Source organism: Amaranthus tricolor, chromosome 2 (genome assembly GCF_026212465.1).
Source record: "Amaranthus tricolor cultivar Red isolate AtriRed21 chromosome 2, ASM2621246v1, whole genome shotgun sequence".
Classification (NCBI taxonomy): Eukaryota; Viridiplantae; Streptophyta; class Magnoliopsida; order Caryophyllales; family Amaranthaceae; genus Amaranthus; species Amaranthus tricolor.
This window is the reverse complement of record NC_080048.1, coordinates 6,568,583-6,590,371: the sequence shown is the minus strand read 5'-3', so window position 1 is coordinate 6,590,371 and position 21,789 is coordinate 6,568,583. Positions and strand designations below refer to the sequence as shown.

The following is a 21,789-nucleotide window of genomic DNA, read 5'->3' as shown; positions in this document are numbered from 1 at the left end:
AGAAGATCAAGGCAATAATCAATTAGCCGATTCCGAGGAATAAACTATTATCCGAAGCTTTTTGGGATTAGTAAGTTATTCTAGGAAATATGTTGAGATCTTCTCTAAAGTTATTTGTCCCATGTGTAAGTTGTTGAAGAAAGGGAGTCGATTGAGAGTGAGAGACACACGATTGCTTTTGAGGAATTAAAGAAGAAACTTACTATTACTTTTGTTTTAACAATGCCTGATTATAGCAAACCATTGAGGTTTATCGTGATTTTTCATTTGAAGGTTTGAGTTGTGTACTTTTGCAATAAGGAAAGGTCATAGATTATGTATTGATGTAGTTGAGGCCACATGAAGGAATTACCAGCGCACGACATCAAACTTGCTGTACTCTGAAGTAGTAGAGACATTATTTGTATGGTTTACCATATAAGATCTACACCGATCATCAGAACTTGAGGTATGTCTTCAACCAAAAGGAATTGAACATGCGCAGAAGGCGATGGCTTAAGGTTATTAAGGATTATGATTTTGAGATTGTGTACCACCGTGGGAAAACGAACAAGGTAGCTGATGCCTTAAGTAGAAGATTGAGAGTGTCTGTGAATGCTAGTATGTACGTACCTTGGGAGTTTTACATGAGATGCAAAGTTTGGAATTACAGATTTGTAGCCAACATGATGTTGTTCAGTATTTGGGAGCAATGACCGTATAAACCAACTTTGTTCGACTCATATCATTAAGGCACAACTTGAAGATCTAGAGAATGTTGAGTTAACCTATGGCATTGAGAGAAATGAGACTGATGTTTTTGAGTTAAGAGATAGAGGAAATTTGAGCCCAAAATTTTATTTGAATTCTAATAAGAGTCGGGGAAGTTGCTTAGAGTTGGCCTTACCTCTAAGTTTGGCAATACTTTATAATATATTCCATGCATGTTTCACAGTTGAGGAAGTATATTCATGATCCAACACATGTGCTAACCCATGAACCCCTTCAGATCAATGAGTCCTTAACTTATGAGGAAAGACCTATCAGGATTTTGGATAACTAAGTCAAGGAATTGAGAAACTCTTGGCTTCTGTTGGTTAAGGTTATGCAGTCAAACCACAGAATCGAGGAAGCTACTTGGAAAAAGAACACATACATAAGAGAGCGATGCCTTAACCTTTTTCGTAAGTTCTAGTTTTGAGATAAAAAAATCTGGGACCAAAAACATATTTGAAAGCTAAAATTTTCTGGGTAATCCGTAAACTGGGATGAAGTATCCGGATGAAAAATGTTTTTGAAAGCCATTTCATTTTCCGGGCGGGAGCAATTTCTTCTGGGACTGGGTCATAAAATTTGGAAGCAATTATAACAACTCTATCAACAATGAGCCAAAACGGACCACATTTGCCCCTCCATCAAACATATTGATTGAAATTGTGCAGGCTGATTTTTTTGTAACAAACCCACTTACTCTCACTTTTTCTACTATATTGTATTCTGATTTTTCTGCCTTCTTATTGCCCCTTTTTCAGTAATATAAAGACTAAAAGAAAAAATTAGTTAAAACTTCCAAGAGAAGCTAACCACATTAATAATAAGTAGGTCTAAATATTACAAATGGTATGTACACCCAACACAATAACCATTTTAGAGTCTGATTTGATCTTAAATTTAACAATATAATACCCTTCTTCTTTGTCACGCAACCTTTATAAATATAGGGATGGGAGAAGATAGGTTTTTTACTAGCTTATCTCTCTTTGTAGCTTTATTTTGTAGATAATGCGTAATACATAAGAGGTTACAAAGCCTCATACCAAAAAAACTCATATAACTTAAACTATATGATCAAAAGAGGATTGCATAATACATGCTACCCTTCGCACTCATGATTTCCCCTAATATAATACAATGTAAAAGAGTTTTAGTACTTGCTACGCCTGTTATTACACATAAAACCAACAATTAGGTGCATCATAAGCTTTAACTAATCCCTTTTTTTTAGTTTTAGTATTACTGAAAAGGTAGACAGCAAGTAGACAGAAAAATTAGAACACGCATATATGTGTAGCCAACAATTCATTAGAGTAAGATTGCAAAAATAGATTAAGGTAAATATCTAAATCTATACAATAATAAAAGCGCTACTTGTTATCCTAACCATTGTCTATCTACTTCATAGATTGCTTTCTAAGTTCTAATTTCTTAAATATTTTCATAGGCAGTCTATCTATTCTTCACGATAATGGTCATTTATGTGATCAACAAACATATGTTTGCATTGTGCTTGGATTAGTTCTTCGCGGTTATTGTTTTTGGACCATGATTTGAGGTTTGGATGCATGTATTGTAACAGTCCATGGGGGACACGATTTTTGATGGTATTATTTTTTCATCTTAGCTTATGAAATATAATCATATAAGTCACTTCTCTAACATTTTGAAAATTAAATAAGTCTAATTACCTTCCTCCATTCTTTTCGCAGATCAAATTAGTGGTGGATTCAGACATTATATCAAGTGGTTCAAAAAGTCAGAATCAGAACCCAAATTATTACCGAATGACTAAAATTTTTGCAATTAGTAATGCCCACCATTTTTTTGTTGATTTTTGGTCAATTGTCGAATAATGTATGTTAAATTTAAATTTGGGCCAAAAATTTTATTGTTGAAGATAAGTTGTAATTTATATTTGTCTACCGAACATAACGTATCCAAAACAAAAAATACATAGCCTATTATACATTTATACTCATTTAAATTGATTGATAAATGTCACTATAACATTTACCTAGAGTTGTCTAAAATTGACTTGATTAACCAAAATCGAGTACGACTTGACCTGAAATAACTTGTATTGTAAAAATCAAATTAGATTGTCAAGATATTTACATGTGATACTCTAGAAGAAAAATCAAACACCCGACTTATTATATTCGAGATGCGGTCAAACACCCAATATTTTGGATACCTCTAATTAAACCACTTAGATTCATTCCTTTTTTAGTTATTGAAAACGAAAGTCTCAAAGAGGTTCAACAATGAAAAACAAATGAAAAATATAATGCAAAAGATGAACACAAGTGTTTATGAGGTATCTTTAATACCTCCCCCTCAAATATAGTTTATTATAATTAATTCAACAATTACAAGTATAATAAACCTCCCTTATCTTGAGAACAATCTCTCAAGACCACAAATACTAAAGCAAAGTAAGAACACTCTTAAGTTTCTAACAATGCAATAGCCCTCTCAACAATATGTGTGTTTTGTGGTTAATTTTACTATGAGGGATGAATCCTATTTATAGGCAAGATATTCATCACTCTTAGTATTCCCTCATAAATCACCATAAACTCACATGTAACATCCCAATTAATATCCTAATTAACTATGACAATAAACATTACAATAAACAATAGAGTAATGCACCACATAATTGCATAGTCACTACAAATTCTGACCAAAAACAGGATCCAATGTAGTCTGCTGGACTTCCGCTCGACCGAGCCACTACCTCGCTCGGTCGAGCAAGCTTCTAGTGAAGCTACTGACCTGTTCTGGACACCTTGCTCGACCGAGCCAACACCGCTCGACCGGTCGAGCTAGGCTCTACTCGATCGAGCGGCTGGTCGAGCCACTCACAGTCTGCTTCTTTCTTTGTTGCTTTGATCAAGCAACTCTTATCAACCGTTCCAAACCTTAAATCACCCATATCCGACACATCTTTATCGACCCTCTCTAAAGTACAAGACAAAGCATGTTCGATTATATGTTTAAAGTTAACGTCATCATTAAGATTATTGGCACTTGCTTTAACAGTTATCAATATGTCAAGTGTGTTCAATGAAATAACTAATTTTATTTTTTCATTATTATTATGAGTAAAATATCTAAATTTTCAAGAGTTGAAAAAATCAAGTAAGGTCGAATGACACTATAGGCACGTTATATACTCTAACAACAACTTAATAAACAAACTTGAGCACTCAAATATTACTAGTGTGCAAGCAAGGATTTTTAGTGACAACAAACTTATTTGTAAGTACTACAATGTTAAAAGATAACTAAATGCCTACTCTGTATTAGTTTTTCTCCCAAATTCTTAACATAGTGCACATATATATAGAAAAGCTCAAAAAAAAGCTTATTATTAAAAAAATTCTCAAAATAAACTTCGAAAAATTTTAATTTCCAAAATAAACGTTATTGTGTCTGAACCTAAGGCCAGATATGTTCACTGTTACTAATAACGAACAAAAAATCCAGTAAAAAAGTCAAAATTTTTTGTTCGTTGTTACTAACGGCGAACAAAAAAAAGACGATATCATAGTATTGGAAGGGACAAAAACAATTAAAACGCGCTTGTTCACTGTTTGCTGTTAGTAATAGTGAACAAACATATTGTATTTTTTTGTCTTTTTCAACGCTATAACATTATCTCTCTTTTGTTCGCTGTTAGTTACAACGAATAAAGAATTTTGACTTTTTTGACTCATTTCTTTGTTCGTTCTTAGTAACAACAAACATACCTGACCTCAACTATGACATAAATACCCTTATTTTGGGAATAATTTTTTTGTTCAATCTTTCCAAATAGTCCATCCCATATTTTGGTCCATTATATGGTCATTCCTATATTTAAATCACAAATTCTTGTGAAAGACAATTTCTTTAAGAGACCATCTCTAATTGGGCCGACTCATTATATATTTTTTAGAATATATTATAAATAGACATTAAGAAATGTAAGTAGGCATTTAAGATATTGAAATTAGACATTAAGAATACGGTAAGTAGGAATTAAGGAGAATATAAGTAAGTATTAAGAATACGTTAAATATGCATTAATCTTTAATGAGTTGGACTTAAAATATGTCTCTCAAAGAAACGGTCTCCCACGAGACCAGGTGTATCCAAATTTGATGCAAGATGAGGTTGAGTTTGGGACACAAAAAGGTGGGTTTCGAGCTGTGTTTGGCTGGTTGTACACAATAAACAAAAAAAACCCAAACCCTTTTCCCATCAACAAGCATGGCATTGGCAGCATTGTATTTGGAATTGAAATGGCAGGTGGTGAAAATAATATTTCAACCTATTCCTCCTACTTGTAGTAAATTTCCATTTCCCCCAAACAAACCCGTACATTTGTTTCCCTACACCTCCTTACCCTCGCCAAACACTCCTCCTTCTACCGGAGATCGCGGAGAGTGAGAATCGTCGGCCATCGGATCTACATCCCGGCGATTTCCACGGCTTCATTCTTTTCTCCCGATCTCTTTTTCAATCAGTCTTTTGGCGATCATTGTAATATACGGTCTTTTTTTTCAACCATTAGGGTTTTTTGATTTTGTTTAATCGGAATCGACTTTCGATCGAAATAATTAGTCGAAGAAGAAGAGGAGCTCTTCTTCATCTATGTAAGCTCTTTTCTCTTTTATTAATGATTGTTGTCAATATCTTTTGTTGTATATCAATCGTTGGTTGGCTGTTTGTGTAATTCAAATGCTGCAATTAGTTCTTTTTTATGAAATGATTGTAGTAATTGTTGAACCAAGGTATTGTAGTGGAGCTTAGTGGATGGTGTTAGATTATCGCTGTTTAAGCTGGTGAAATGGAACAAAGTTGTTGAAATTGACAGCTTAGTGTCAATTGTTGTCATTTTCAAGACTTATGATCTTTAATAGAAGAATAACTTGTTATGGCAATGTGCGTTGTGGTCATAGGTGACGAAGTCTCAGTGAAGTGATTTGTGCTTGATTTTGTGCTTTTGTCTCCATAATTATGTAATGGCTTGATTTGCGTCATGGTGATTGTGATAATGATGGTTTACTTATGAGGAAGTTTATTAGTGGTTTGTGTACCTTGCCTTGTTGTCGAGATTGTGGGAAGTTACTGCACAGATGGAATGCTTTTGATTCATCAAGAAGCAAAGTGTTAATTTTCATTTGGAGCTAGGAATATAGGGGAAGGGGGTCACTACTATTATATTGTGTTTAATAGAAGGTCATCTTGACTGAAATCTCGTTAAATAACAAATTGTTCCATCTAATAGTTATAAACGGTTAAATACAATTTACAAATGTATAAAAACGGTTCTGTGTTAAGTCGTTTGACTTTATGGCATACTTGTTAATGCTTTCATGATGCTGTCAAAATTTCTTTGTCATTTTCCTTTTTCTGAAAATTTTGAGAGCTGTGAAAGGTGTTGTGCATATGTTAGGACTTTGGCATCTATGGCTAGAATAGGAAAAAAGGTGACCTGCTAAGATAAGTTAGAAAATATGCTTCGAAGAATGCAATTACTGAGCTTTGGTATGTGATATTACAATTTCACCTTTTCTTGCAATGGTGGTGAGCTGATTAATCTTCTGTTCCTTTTACTGAAAATTTTGGTTATGTGCTCCATGTGATTGGATTATTGTATTTGTATTTGTGAACAAAAGTCTTTAGGCTTACCTTCGATGTGTTTTGACTCTTGTACTTGTAGAACCTGTTGTGTGAATATGTCTTTTTCTAAATAGATGAGTTGACTTTCATATTTAGTTACCTATTCTTTTGTTTGTTTGCTTCTCGTAAAGTTCTTTTTGCAAATGAGTACAACGATTAAAAGTTTTGATTTATTGCTGTTTTGGAAGGGAGGGATGCAAGTTTGTGTAAGTTTCTCTTGGAAGTAGGTTATGCTTCGTCATCTCAGATGGTTAATTGATTTGACTCAGAGAAATTTAACGACAAAGAGATTGACCGATGCGGAGGTTAAACCATTTAAGCCAGCTATGTTGGATTCTTTTCATGAAGTTGCTATTTACCTTCATAGGTTTCACAATCTTGATCTTTTCCAGCAAGGGTAAGTTTGTTGCTCAAGCCTTTTTTATTCTTTTTTTTCTTTTTTTTTTTTTTTTTTTATAGTTCTGCCAAAAAAGACGGTTGTCTTTCATCTCAAGTGTGCTTACACTAATTTAAGTTTATGTAGATGGTACCAAATTAAAGTTTCGATGAAGTGGGAGGATGGGGGTGGGACCTATGTTGGAATTCCCTCAAGAGTTGTACAATATGAAGGTACTTCTGTTAAATATATTGCTTTTTATTTTTTTGATGCACATTTTGATATTTGTGATTTTTGAAAAGTTTTGTAGTTACTCAAAGTGGTGGTCAAGTAAAGAAAAATATGGTTACCATTTTTGTATGTGGTTTATTTAAATACTCATTAAAATGATCATATTGACTTCCATATAGTCACGTCCAATCAAGCAGAATATTAAGTTTCTTTTGTGGTCTTATTATTGTTTTTTCTTTACTCTTTGTTGTGACATGCTTCTCTCTATGTTCTTCCTCTTTCTATTCTCTGTTTCTTTTCCTTTCACTTAACCAAACAAGTTAATTTCCAAACCTTGATATGAATGCCAGAGAAATTGTTTTGTGGCCTTGCTACGTACACGTATTTTCTTGTGATGGCTTAAGAATCGTCATCACTGGTCGATATTGAGGATGCAAAGTGTCTTGCCAATGCTTTTAGGGAAAACAGTTTCGAAGAATTTTTTGGGCATTTCAGGGTGCATTTTTTTTTCTACTATAGCCAATTGTTTGTTCCAGAATCAAAGCTTGTGCATGTTAGATTCCGTGAAACTCGTCAATTGGAGTAATTTTCGATGATCAATATTTGTGGTAATGAATCACAATCTCAACGTAGGAAATTAAGTTGAATAAGATATATTTTATCTATCACTGACCCTTGGTTAAAATATCGACAAATTGGAAGCATGGCTGGCACATGTAGCATGCGAATCTCACATAGCGGCCTTCGAATGAACAAAATGAGTATCAAGTTCAACATGCTTAATCCTTGGTGCTGAACATTTGTAGAAATAAATTACAATTTCATTCCTAACAATCTTAGAAAAACCTAAGCATACAAGATGTAAATTAGATTAGACATGTTCGTATCTAAGTGTAGACATCTCCTATTAGATGTTGTAAATATTGTCGGCATAGTTGTTAGAATCGCAATCCAAATCGTGGGATTGTATGATCCCATGATTCTAAAATGCCCAAGCGATCCAAATTGGTTAAGAATCGGAAAATTGCATAGAATTGTTCATAATTACTCAGAATCAAAGCAAAATCGATCAAGATTAGTTAGAATCCCTCAGACTCGATGTAGGATTGTCAGGATCGGTCGATTCTGCAAACAACTTCTGTTTTTGCTCATTTTGTATATTTATTTTGCACTTATTATGCAAGCAAAATATAATGATACTGTATTTAAAGCATATATATAGATATAAATGATTAATTTTTATCCATATATAATTATTTTTTTTGAAGTTAATATATATATATATATATATATATATATATATATATATATATATATATATATATATATATATATATATATATATATATATATATATATATATATAATATGTGTGTGTGTATTATTATCCTTTTATAAATTAAAAGAAAAAATAACTTAAATACTAATGTATTATTGTTAATGAATGTGTATTACCTATTATTATCTTATAATTTAACAATTGTACAAAATTAGCAATTTCATGTTCACTTTTAGGATTCTCCATCTCACAACCTTAAATAATCTTAACATGAATCATTTATTAATTATAGCCATGAAGTTTGAGTCATTTATAAATTATAGCCGCAAAGTTCAATATTTTCGAGTTAAAGCCACTATAAAGTGTAACAATTATAACATGTCACTGAATTTTGGTCACTATTGATGTGCTAAACTCAATTTATAACCTTTGACCTTCATTCTCAACTATACTCCTTTAACCCAAGTTAACCCATCCTCCAACTATTTATACCATGCTATATTAGTTTGGGAGATCTTCAACTAGGATATTCTTCTAAAAGCAATAGACATGCCAATATAAATTCTGATGAATGATTTCACAAGCCCTACAAATCCAAGCCAAAATAATATTTGGGATATTAGTTATCGATCTAGTTTTTTTAGAAAGCCGCAGCTCGTATTTAGGAGTACTATTATTAAGAAAGGAAAAGTTTTTGAATATCCTAATAATAGTGCAAGTACAAATGGTTAAGAGTGAATTTTAAACTGTTGAGCTGAATATTTACACTTTCTATCATCCTTGTGCAGTTTTGGACCTTACAACAGTTTGTGCTTTTAGAGTATCATTGGATAACTGCTTCAATTTCCTGTCTATTTATATCATTTGTTAGATTTATGTGATTCTGATTGCTTGCTGCTTTGATATAAGATGGTTAATAGAAACAGCAGTGGAGAAACAGTGTCAGAAAGGGAGTTTTTTATATATTATTTTCTCTGTTTATGAGAGTAGAACTATAGAACTTATTATTTTGTAGATATATATTCAATTCTGTCTAACTACCACACACTTGCAAGTTTTTGGTACGCTCTCTGATCCACATCCTAGCAATTTTGTATAAAAACTATCCATACTCACCTTTGAGCGAAGCATAAGAGAAGTGCTAAATTTGTCATTGCTCATTAAACTTGACTCAGTTTTGTTGAATGTACTTGTGGTAAATATTAACCACATTACCACAAAGGGATTTTCTGTAAATGGTGCAAGAATCTGGAGCGACTAAGTGGGTCAAATTTTGTTAATGTAAGGAATTTTAAGGTGAAATTTATGATGTTCTTGTGAGCTTTTTCTATTGATATTTAACATAATTTTGTAGAAAATTTATATATTTCTGTTTTGGGCATAATTAGGATGTAATCCTCATACAAACTATGTTTGATTATACATTGCATTTGCTTATTTGTTAATCAATACTTCCTTTGTCCATGTGACTTTGCTACTCTAAAGCTAAAATGCTCACAAACTAAGGCTCAATATTGCAAATTTAAAGGGACTGAGGTAGTACAATGTTACCCTCTTTAGGGATTACACTGGCATTGGGAATTCTGAACCAGTGGAATTTCTTCATGCTAAATCCTGTTTGAATTAGAAAATGAAACTGGGGCTTATGCAAGTGAAGGTGAAAGCACTATTGTTTATAATCTTATGTGCTAAATTGTTTAACAAAGATAATATAGGGTCTGCAAGGAGGAATTTTAGCTACAAATACTTTCTCATTGCAAGGAAAAGAATTCTTTTCAATCTATAACTACTACTAAAACAAAACACCATCGACATCATCTACTATCATAACTGTATATATGTCATATTTTCATGAAAGATTTTCGCTCCAAAGTCTAATGATGATGTCATCACCATTATTATCATATTTAGTATTTTTCGAATTTACTATAATCCATTATTACACTATCATTTATATTTATTGATATTTGACTTTTTAGATAATATTTAATTTAAGACATTAAAAATAAACTACAAATACTTCACATCTATAAATTGAATTTATTTTCATCAAATAATATTTTTGCCTTTTGGTTATTTATATTATTAGTAATATTCTTTTTTGTCTACATTTAGTTATGACTATCTTTGTGTAAGTCACATAGATTTTTTTGTGGGAAAAATGTATCTTTTTTGGTTAAACTTTTATAAAATGTATTTAGATGTCATGTGTTGTGTGTACATCTAGTCTCACATTGGAAAAATAAGAAAGTGTTGACAAACATATAAGTGATCTAATTTTAAATTAATGTGAGGCTTATTGGGAAGGTGCCCAAAAATAAATTCGTGCGGGTTCGATCCAAAGCGCACAATATCATACTAATGCGGATCATTTACAATTGGTGGGCCAACAATTATCAAGAGCCTTAGATTCAACTGGGATACCATGGAGCACTACCGTGAGTAGCATGCTAGATTGCTAAAACAGATTTGTGTGTGGATCCTTAGTGTGACCTCGTGATGAGAGAATGTGGTCTTGGTGACTTGTTACGAGAGTCTTCTTGACATGGTGGTCAAAGAATCAGGTTCCGTGGTGATGCAGTATTGCAAGGAGACAAATTATATCATTGGAAAAGAGGACACGAGTTATGTGGTCCTTGGCTTGAGGAAGGGATTGTTAATTGTACATCACAAGTCCCACATCGGAAAATTAAAAGCGTTAGACAAATGTATAAGTGATCCAACACAAAAGTAGTATGATGCCTTTTGGAAAGGTGCTCAAAAACAAATCCATGCGCACTCGGTCCAAATCAGACAATATCATACTAATGTGGATCATTCACAATTGGTTGGCCAAGCATTTCATTTTTTTTTAGGCTTCTTGGTTCTTTCTTGATGGTTCTTTGAGATCTACACAATTAATTGTGTTAGGTGTGCTATTTATAACTCGTCACAGTAATTAATCACGTATTATGTTTTTAGGTTGTAGTCTTTAATTGTTTTACTCAAATTCCACTTCCCTCAACGTCTTGGCCCTTGCATTAATTTTTTTGAGCGTGAATTTATTTAAGGTGGTTATAGGAACTTATTTGCCTTAGTTTTTCTTGGAATTCCTTTTATAGTAATAAGAGGACAAAACAAAGCTTTAATGGTTATTTGATTGAACTTATGTATTTCACTTAATTTTGTAAGGATTGTATAATTGTTGTAATAGTTTCTCTACCCCCTTCTCAATTCCTTACTCAGATTTGTATGGATAGTTTTTTAAATACTTCAAAAGCATAAAATGTTTACATGAATAGCCGAGTTCAGAGTGCTTTCACCATATTTCAATGAACTCTAAACATTGCTCTTTGATTTCCCTTGTTCCAATGGATCGTAAACTTTGACGTTCCTTATCCAAGTGGAGCCAAAGGTTCATATTTCTTTGGTTATATATTATGATTCAATGAACTCTGAACATTGCTCTTTGATGTCCTTTGTTTCGATGAACCCTGAACTCTGGCGTCCCTTATTTTGGTGGGTCAAAGATTCATAGTTCTTTGGTTATATATTATAAATGACTATATTAAAAATGACTTATTAAATCATGTCCACTTCTTTTTTATGTGAAGTCGCATATGATGTTTGATACTAAGAGTCCATCAGCAATAACCTCTTTGTTGTGATAAGAAGTAACAAGGGTAAGGTTACGTGCATTCAACCCCCCAAATCTCCTGTGGTGGGAGCTATTCAATGGTATTGGGGAAATGGAAAAAAAATGAATAGCCGAGTTCTATACTCTAGCTCAGATTAGTGTCTAACTGGGTCATCACGGTCCTGGTAACGTAGACCGTAATAATTGTATCTCTGTTTTTCTTGGCCTAAGAATTTTATTCTCCAATATGTTTGATGATGCAAATAGATATAACTAGCGCGTGTCACTGGTTCACTGCAGTATATACTAGGATATATTATGCCTGAGACATTGAGACTGAAATGTGTAACTGACGTATTCTTTTCTGTGCTGTGCCGCAGCTCCTAGCATGGGTTCTGATAGTAGTTATGGAGTTTGGAGGATTGATGATTCAGATAATAGTTTTTCAACTCAACCTTTTAAAATTAGATATGCAAGACAAGATGTTCCTTTGTCCGTTATGGTAGCTTTTAACCTCTCACTTTCAAATCGTGAGGTATATTAATTCTTCCTTGTGCCAGTTGTGATTATTATTATCATTATTTCTATAAAATAGTTTTGGTTTGGGTTGAATTAGCTAATACATAAGTGGTCTGATTTAGAGCTTATCTTCTCTTAAAATGATGCGACAAGAACTGGGGATGTGAACCTCTATTTATGATATGGCTATATGAGAGGTGAACTCTATATAGCCTTAGTAAGCTACATACTGGGAAGGAAAAAAAATAGTTTTCTATTTTGTGTGAATAATGTGCTGCAATTTTTGGGATCCATTTCATACTTGTATCAGTGATATCAATGAGTGTCTCAAGATGCAGCAGTATGGCTTGAGGGGTCATGATTGAGCTTGTGCAAACACTATGGTCTTAATGTTTTTATGACTATCTTGTCTGTTTTGTTACTTCTGCTGTTTATATTCCATACTCTCTGGAATGATGATTACATACTCTCTTTCTTTGTGCAGGTACCCGCTAAGTCTGGTGTTGTTATCAAATTTGAACTTCTTTACTCTTCTTTACTGGAGAAAGGGTGAGTTGACATAATTCTACTTTTACATTTCTATGTACCTTTCATTTTCTCATTTAGCTAAACATGTTAATTTTCGTCCTAAGAGTTCTAAATTCTATATATTTTGAGCAGCTCAGAGCTGCATGCTTCCTTGAATACTTCTGCTGCGGCTATTCATGAGTTCAGAGTTCCTCCTAAAGCACTTTTGGGACTGCATTCATATTGTCCTGTCCTTTTTGATGCTTTCCATTCTGTGCTTTTAGATGTTACTATACATGTTAGCCTCTTGAAAACAGTTGCACAGAGTCTCCAAAAGAAGGTACCCAGGTTTGTTTCTCTTTCCATTGCTGCTGTCTTCTTCTGATATATCTTATTCATCGACATTAATGTAACTTGTAATTTTGCAGCAACTCTTTCAAGGGTGAGAATATTGAGGGGAAGATTCCTGAAAAATCGGCTAAAGTATGTGCTCTTGTCTTTGTTATATTAGCATATGAGACTGTACTGTTAGCAACTTTGTTCAGGAGTTGTAGCATGTTTTCTCATATTTCATCAAGCACATTCTTTGGTTTCCCGTCCTCTGGGATATATTTTTGGTTATTTAATATTTGTATGTGGGTTACTGACTATAATTTTCTGTTGCTACTAATTTCTGTGCAATGGTGGATTTAAGAATTTCATAGAGTATGATTTTGAAAAGGACTAAAACATGTACGCACTAGGATTTAGCACATAAATAGATTAACTATTTGGAGGTGGGCTCTACGATCTCTTTGCATGTCTGATGTAAATAAAATGTTGCATGAATAGATGCAAATGTTTCTGTTTGCATGAGATCCCACAATGAAATGGTAACAAATTAACTGCTTTATAAGCTATAGCTCTATAGGTGACGTTACTCCTCTCGTACCTATCAATTTTGGGGAGGAGCCTCCCATAGTTTGTTAGTGGTCTTGTACAAGTGCTTCTCTTCTCATGGAGGTTGCTTAAGTCCATATTCAGTTCTCTCTCTTAGTAATTAAGACTTAGAAGAGAAAGAACTAGTTTAGTGTGAGAACCAACTCTATACGCAATCTGTTTCTTCCCTGTTCAAGTACAATGAAGATTATAAGCTGTATTAATTACTATATCTATTAGTTATTGTAAGAGAATTCAGTTATTTCTAAAGGTTTATGTGATTGTGCCTCTTATATTTTGTGTTATGTTAATCTGTCAGCCATCTTTTGTGGTATTGATTGATTTTGGTACAAACAAATTTTGAGAAGTGCTTGGTTAGGCCATTATATTATTCTTTTATCTGTTTTGATAGCTGTTGATGGGATGCACAAGCTACTGGCATCTGTCATCCGTTATTTGTGTCTGCATTAATTTTTATTATTGTAGTATAGTGATCGATTGATAGGCCATTATATTATTTATTATAATATGTGCTTACTTTTCTGTCTGGCTGATGTTGAACCATCAGTTTGATAATTTTTATGGAAGATTCCTCATCGATTATTATTGAGCCCTATGAGAAAGCGTATTTATTAGAGAAAAGTTTGATGTTAAAGGGATTTTTTTACTTGTGATTCAATCTTTTGGGATTGGGGCCCTGACATTGTTGTTGTGATTCTTTGATTTGTGAGATAGTATTTTCTTTCTACATCTTATCAGTTTGTATATGTAGAGCATGTACTTATTATATTTTGTGTGCATGGGGTGCATAATAGAAAATCCATTTGAGTTATTCGGGCATGCTTGGAATGGGGTAAGAAATTGGAATTGTTGTAAAAGAAAGTTAATGGTCTTAATGTGAGAGAGGATGAAGGGGATATTTGTCCCGTTTGAGGGGGATCATCTTCTCTTCCCTCGCATTAAACCATATTTTCCCCTTTGCTAAAAATCAGTCCCTTGTTTCCACCTTTCAATACCTATATATTCTTAGTTTGATTTTATTTAGCCCTTTAATATCGATCCGTATTCCAATGTCCTCAGTGGTTAACTTCGTTTCCCTTGGTATAGATTTTTGGCTATTGTCAGAGGTAGTTTATACCAGTTATGAATTTCATCCTGTAATTCTTCTCATAATTTGGTTACATTTTCTAGACTGGCTATACTCAGGTCAAATGTTGTATTATAAAAATTTCCTTACATCTGCTTACTCGTTACTAAACATATGCTGATATTAATTTTAACCTTTCCATTGGTCAGGAACTGGGTAAAGTGGTAAAAGAGGTGCTGCTTGTCAAATCATTGTTAACTGCACGGGACATTCTTCTGGAAGAGGCACAAAAACTCGGGAAAGCAATTGATCAAACGATTGACTTCACAGATTTTATTTCCCAACTGGATGATACAAAGTTATTTGGTTCTTTATCACAAGCAGATGGATCATCTTCAACTGATACAGATATTAAAAATCCAGAACTAGCTGACTCTCAGAAGAGTTTGGAGGTTAGTTCTCTTACTATGTGACTTCGACGCTGTGATTTCAATAATTTAGGAAATTGATTCATTTTAAAAAAAGATAATTCAAAAAAATATTTAGAAAATTGATAGTATTGTCTAGAATGATTCATGTTTTCCCTTTGTGGTGGCGGTATTTAAAAAATTGGCTTGCTCTATCTCTGTACTTGTGTCTGCTTGTTGGAGATTAGGATTCAGACACTTTCCTCTCTTAATCCCTTTCCTAGGATTTTGCATGGGTAGTCTTTGTTATGGAACTGCAACAAACCAAATAATCATTTGCAATGGATTTGTTTATTTTTTTAACAGAGAGCAAGCCTTTTTCTTGATTTTCGAAGTAATGGGGCTCTCCAGTCCCTATCTAGGGACAGTCTACTCCATTTTGCTCATACGATTGGGAATCAAATTCACTACTTGTGGAATACTTTTCTGAATTTTCACAGGTTAGTTTATTTTTAGCAATAAAGTCTGGATTCAATCTCATGTTTTGTTTTTGCTTTTTATTTATTTGCTACCATATCTGGGCTCTCTTGGCAATATGGTCAATTTTAATGATGTTTTTGCTAGAGCAGTTTTGCTCTTCATAAGATTTTTCTCAGGCTTTGAGCCTGTGATGGATTTTGGATTCGATGGAGGGTTATCCATTCAGTCATAGTATCTTTGAATTGGATTTCTTTCACTTTAGTGTTAGATCTATATCCTATTAGTTCATTGTGACATTAGAAGACAACGATTGTATTTATTCGCAGCATCAGTTATTCAAATTCAGATGTGTTACATACAGGTCTGATGAATTTATGGTAAATACAACCATTCTGGTCTCAGCATTGTTGACTTAATTTCTAACTTGTCCATGCCAGACACCTAGTCTGTGTATGACAAGGATTCCTAATTATTTGAGAGGGGAGGGGATCTCTTAGAATATTGAACCTTCAGGCTCCTACATATCAAATGGGGTATGTCACCGGTGATTGGTGAAGGCACAAGATTGTATTTTTTCTGACTTTTGTATCATGCCATGGTGTATTGTGAATTGTTAGTGTTAGCAATTCAAGAATTATTATGACACTAAACAAAGTAATGAAGAAAAGATTGCAGACAAATGAATCAAATAGAGAAATAAAGACCAAATTTGGAAGGCGGGAAAAATCCCAAGATCAATGTGATCTTGGACTATAAAACCCACCTATAACAATTGATCGTTAATCTTATTAATGGTAAGAGTTCTTGATTACAAATGAATTCAACCCTTTCTTGGAGTGCACCCCATAGAATGAATTTATGAATAATTTGGAAGATCTCAAGACCTCTCACTAGAAACCCTAAGATTTATGTGTCTCTCTCTCTCTTACTAGATTGCTCCCCAATGTTATGTTGCCATGATTAATGATGTATATTGTGTATTTATTTGATAGAAATACAAAGCAATACTGCAATAGGACTTTAATAGTCCTGCCCATAAACAGGCTCAGTGAGAATGTCACGAACTGGGACAGAGCTTTTGCTCGACTCACTCGAGCGAGCATCAACTGTCACTTCTGACTTCTTCATGTGCTGAATTCTGTTTTGGCACAAACATACTCCTATCTTTTTTCACCAACCATATCACAATTATACATCATTAAACACCACAAGACACCTCTAGATTGAGCTTATTGAGTCACCACATCAACAGTAGGTTATGGGTGGGGCATGTGGCTAATGCACGTTATTTATGTCTCCAACAACTTTTGCTAACTTGATCTATAACAGTGCAGTTAAGTAGAACACATTGTCTTTCATATTAGGCAATATATCATTTGACTTCTACTTGCTTTAACTTTTTGAGTAACCCCTTAAGATTTTCACCATAAATTAATATTTTTGGAATACATTTTTGAAATGGCTGACTTTTACAATTAACTTGTTAGGTGCGACATCTGCATACGTTCTGTACTTGCACAAACACTGATTTTTATTTGATTGCAGGGCTAATAAAACTAAGCTAACAGAATATCTTAGGGAATCGTGGGCCAGTGATCGGAGAACTGAATGGTCAATATGGATGGTGCATTCTAAGGTTGAGATGCCACACCATTTTATTAGTAGCAGAGGTGATGAAGTTTCACTTCATAGTGGACTACGTGGGAAAGTAGCAGTCTTACGGAAATTGCCTGATGATGTAATTGGATCAAAATACAGTATATTTTGTTATCTAAAAATGTATTTCATTGTTGAAGTCTGATATGAATATTAAACAGTGTTTCTATCCTTCTTCTAGCCTGCTCAAACTGCTGCTACACGAGCCGAGCTTCATCGACGCAGTATTGCGCAAATGAAAGTGAGTTGTTTCTGTTGAACAATACTTCAATTTCTTTTGTTTTTGTGCAAATTATTTACATTTTTACCTACATTGCAGATCAACAGCCGCTCAGTTCAAGACTTGCAAATATTTGGAGATCCTTCAAGTGTGCCTGTGGTAATTGTAGAACGTGTTATCAACGCACCAAGACGTTCTTCTAGTGGCAATTCATACTTTGGTCATGTAGATCAGAGGGCACCATCTACGTTGCTTTCTGAACTTAAAACTGTGAGCAAAATAGCTGGTGCCGATAATCTAGCGAATGGTCGTGTGCTGAAAATTGTTGTCTTTGTGCATGGATTTCAGGTATATCTTTTGAAATCAGTGAACTATTGGTAATGGTATGTGGAATTTTTCTTTGATCATGTTTGTGAGAAAAAAGAGGGTTTTGGGGTGGGGTGGTGGTTCATAGTCTCTATTCTAGCTAGGGTCTGCATTTTCTGTCTGTAGTAGAAGCAAAGCCAGAATTTGTGTGATTTTCCACTTCCTTCTTAAGGTGTGTTTGTGAGCCTGGCCCCTGTTAGAATGTGTTAAATCTTTCTGCTCATTGCTAATCTATCACTAGATTCTAATCTATCACTAGATAATTCAATGGAATGAATTCTCGAGTTGCTTTGCTGAAGTCGTAAATTCAAATTTCTGATGGAAGCTTTGTTTTGCAATGATGGTTCTAGATCAAATCCTCCATCCTTTTTAGAGGCTAGTGCGTATTGTGTTTCTGAAGTCTGGTGTTGAGTTTTGTAGATGAACCCATACATGACAGCTATAAGGCGTAAAGTTTGGTTCTTTACAGTAATTACCTTCAGGGCTTTAGATTCCACGCCTCTATGGCATTTCTCACCATTCATCTAAGTATATTTTGCAGGAACAAATTTTTTCAGCATGTTAGTAATTAGTTCCAGTGCTTCCAAACTTGCCTAGTTCTCTGTAAATTGTGAATTGAGACAGTCAAATTGTGGTCCATTCTGGTTTATTTTAGCCCATTTTGGTTAATATACGAATTCCAAAAGCAAGATAAATAGGAATTAGGTAACACTAATTGCTTCAATGCATAAGCTATTCCTACTGTCTTGTTTCTATACAACGGGCATACCTTTTGGAAAATAAATTAGTTCCTCATAGAAGGAAAGAATTTTGAGATAACTAAGGGCATGTCTTCATTGGCTTCAAAGAAAAAAATTAGGGGGACCTCTGCATGATATTATTCCATTTGTGGTTTTGTCACTAATGGTTTGTGGAAGTAAGACCTGTTACTAGCCATTTAGTAGAACTAGGAACCCAAGCTGTGGTAAACTCTTCTCTTTCATTACCGTCATGTAGGAATTTGATCGTCTCTGTTAGCCACGTTACTAAGCTTTGAGAAAAGATTTGCTATGTCTAATTTGTTATACCGATCTAGCTAGTCTTGCAAAAGTCATCTTATCTTGTGCCAGTGGGTCTTGTGTGGGCACATTATAATTGAGTGAAAGACACTGTAAGAACATAAACCCGGTTTAAGTAAATGGGCAGTAAGGTGTTTTTTGCCTGCTTTAAAAGAATAGATAGATCTTGAAAACAAACTCTTTATTGATGAGACACAAATTTGTATTAGATATGGGGATAAAGAAATTTCGGTTCTCATTATCTTTAAACATGCAGGGACATCATTTGGATTTGCGACTTGTTCGTAACCAGTGGCTTATGATAGATCCCAAGATAGAGTTTCTTATGTCTGAAGCAAATGAAGACAAAACATCTGGAGATTTCAGAGAAATGGGAAATAGGCTAGCAAAAGAGGTTGTCTCTTTTGTTAAGAAAAAGATGGACAAACTTTCAAGATCGGGAGGTTTGCGAAGTATCAAGCTTAGTTTTGTGGGGCACTCCATCGGAAATGTTATCATAAGAACGGCACTGGCTGGTATGAGTTTGTAGTTAAGGTTGTCCTGCTATGATGCTTAGTTTTTAAGCTTAACCCTAATTATTTACTTTTAGTATTGCAGATAGTATTATGGAGCCTTATCTCAGATTCTTGCACACCTATATCTCTGTATCTGGTCCGCATTTAGGATATTTGTACAGTTCAAACTCTCTATTTAATTCTGGGCTGTGGCTTTTAAAGAAGCTGAAAAGCACGCAATGTATTCATCAGCTTACTTTGACTGATGACCCATATCTGCAGAATACCTTCTTCTTCAAGCTATGCCAGGTATAACCTATTCATATTTGAACTTAATTGCCCCGCTCTTTCATTGTGTTGAGTTGGTTGTCATAACTTACAAATCACAACCCAGTGCAACGCAAATGACCGGGTTACATTTAAGCTGTTCTGTAATCGTAGATAGCCTGGTGTATAGGAATGTAATTGATTTCATGTGTTGGTTATTCCACTTTTTTACGGTTTAAATTTTGTGTTTCAGCAAAAAACGTTGGAATACTTCAAGAATCTCATTCTACTATCTTCACCACAGGTATATAACGGTTCCCTACCTATGAGTGAAAGATTATGCTAGCTTTTGTTTTAAATGATCATCTTTTCTGGTCAGTTGACTGCATGCTGGATTGCAAATTTAATTTTTGGGGGTTTTATGTGGTCAAAATTGTGTTGGTTCAGTATAGGAATAATATGGATCTTTTTTAATTTCATATTTTCCGAGTAGTAAATTCTCTCTAAAGGCATTAACTTAAGTTTTAAAATTTGGTAAGTTCAATTTTCTGTGTTGTGGTGGCCAGTTTAGCCAAATGCTCTTGCTTGTGGAAAATATCATAACTGCAATTGCATGGTAGTAGACAGTATTATAATATAATTGTGTATTATAATAAAGTTTGAATGCTTTAGCCATTAAAATTTTTCGATTTGTAATCCAATTTAGTACTGCTTTTCCATTAACTAGTTCCCTTTCAGGATGGTTATGTACCCTATCATTCTGCTAGAATTGAACTGTGCCCCGCATCTTCAACCGACTTTTCAAAAAGAGGCAAAGTTTTCCTAGAAATGTTGAACAATTGCTTAGACCAGATACGATCTCCCTCTGTGGAGCATAGAGTTTTCATGCGATGTGATGTTAATTTTAACATGTCTTCTCATGGCAAAAACCTAAACACTTTCATTGGACGCGCTGCTCACATAGAGTTCTTGGAAACAGACATCTTTGCAAAGCTCATAATGTGGTCCTTTCCAGATCTATTTCAGTAATCAAGCTGAAAGGTAGTATTTGCATTAAGATGCTTATATAACCAGTATTTGTTAGCAAGATATGTTTTGTCGAGGATGTAATTCGAAGTTGCTATTGTTGGACATGGGTTGGGAGCAAGGAATGATTCCTTGAGAAACAAGAGCATAAATCCCAGGAAATGTATACTTATCTAGGTAAGCTGGATTCTGTATTTGTACTTCATCGCGATTTTATCAGCTTTTTGTTTAGGATCATAGCAGTAGATCCCTTGGGATTTAGGTACTTAGAAAATCTCATTTGTACAGTTGAGAAATTTACATATGTAGTTTATTTGTTTCACAAGTTGTTCATTCCCATATTGTATTTTGTTACTGCCTGTTGCCTTTGCATCTAATGTAAGCAACCAGTTTTGCGTTCTATTTCCTCATTTGGCAATCTGGGTTTATTCAGTTCATTCACTTAGTGTTGTATTTTTTTGATTATTTATTCAGCTGGTTTTGAATGAGACGGCTTCATAATGAAACCGTCAATTTGAGTCGGCCGAATTTACGCGTATAACAATCTAGGCATTTTTTTCATTTACTGCGCATTTTTCAATTTTGATCTTAAAGGTATTATTTTTGACCTTAAAGGTATCAATTTTAAAAATTGATACCTATAAGGTCAAAATTGATGAACGTCCAGAAAATTGAAATGTTGTTATACGGGTCGGCCCACACTTCGTCTTAACTTGCGACGGTCTTGTCCAAGTTTTTGTGTTTTTTATTTTACACGGCTTGTTCAGTTGTTATGGTCCAATTATTTACTTTTTTTATTATGATCCAATTACAATTTTAATGTCGTTTGTTTAGTGGTAGGTGACTCCCCAGT

The 21,789-nt window shown here is 34.0% G+C and overlaps 1 protein-coding gene across 6 annotated transcripts; it reads left to right on the top strand.

Annotated features, from left to right (window-relative positions):
* Nucleotides 1-4,983: 4,983 nt before the first annotated feature.
* Nucleotides 4,984-21,338, top strand: LOC130804736 (uncharacterized). Of its 6 annotated transcripts, none has more exons than XM_057669327.1 (16): nt 4,984-5,399; nt 6,699-6,826; nt 6,953-7,038; nt 12,312-12,466; nt 12,935-12,999; nt 13,111-13,305; nt 13,386-13,440; nt 15,172-15,414; nt 15,736-15,869; nt 17,395-17,587; nt 17,687-17,746; nt 17,825-18,073; nt 19,406-19,664; nt 19,747-19,952; nt 20,164-20,214; nt 20,649-21,338. In XM_057669327.1, exons 2-16 carry the CDS (start codon nt 6,756-6,758, stop codon nt 20,937-20,939), a joined length of 2,313 nt encoding a protein of 770 aa, XP_057525310.1. In that variant the 5' UTR covers nt 4,984-5,399; nt 6,699-6,755; the 3' UTR covers nt 20,940-21,338. The 6 variants fall into 6 exon arrangements, with proteins under 6 accessions (XP_057525310.1, XP_057525293.1, XP_057525318.1 ...); XM_057669310.1 differs by having other exon boundaries at nt 6,618-6,826; XM_057669301.1 differs by having other exon boundaries at nt 5,015-5,399; nt 6,622-6,826; nt 6,944-7,038.
* Nucleotides 21,339-21,789: the final 451 nt, after the last annotated feature.

Excerpts from the sequence above, each read along its gene's own strand:
- LOC130804736 (XM_057669301.1), top strand. The coding sequence starts at position 6,660 with ATGCTTCGTCATCTCAGATGGTTAATTGATTTGACTCAGAGAAATTTA. Across the intron at positions 12,467-12,934 it reads TCTCACTTTCAAATCGTGAG|GTACCCGCTAAGTCTGGTGT; the intron begins GTATATTAATTC and ends TTCTTTGTGCAG. Across the intron at positions 20,215-20,648 it reads TTCTACTATCTTCACCACAG|GATGGTTATGTACCCTATCA; the intron begins GTATATAACGGT and ends GTTCCCTTTCAG.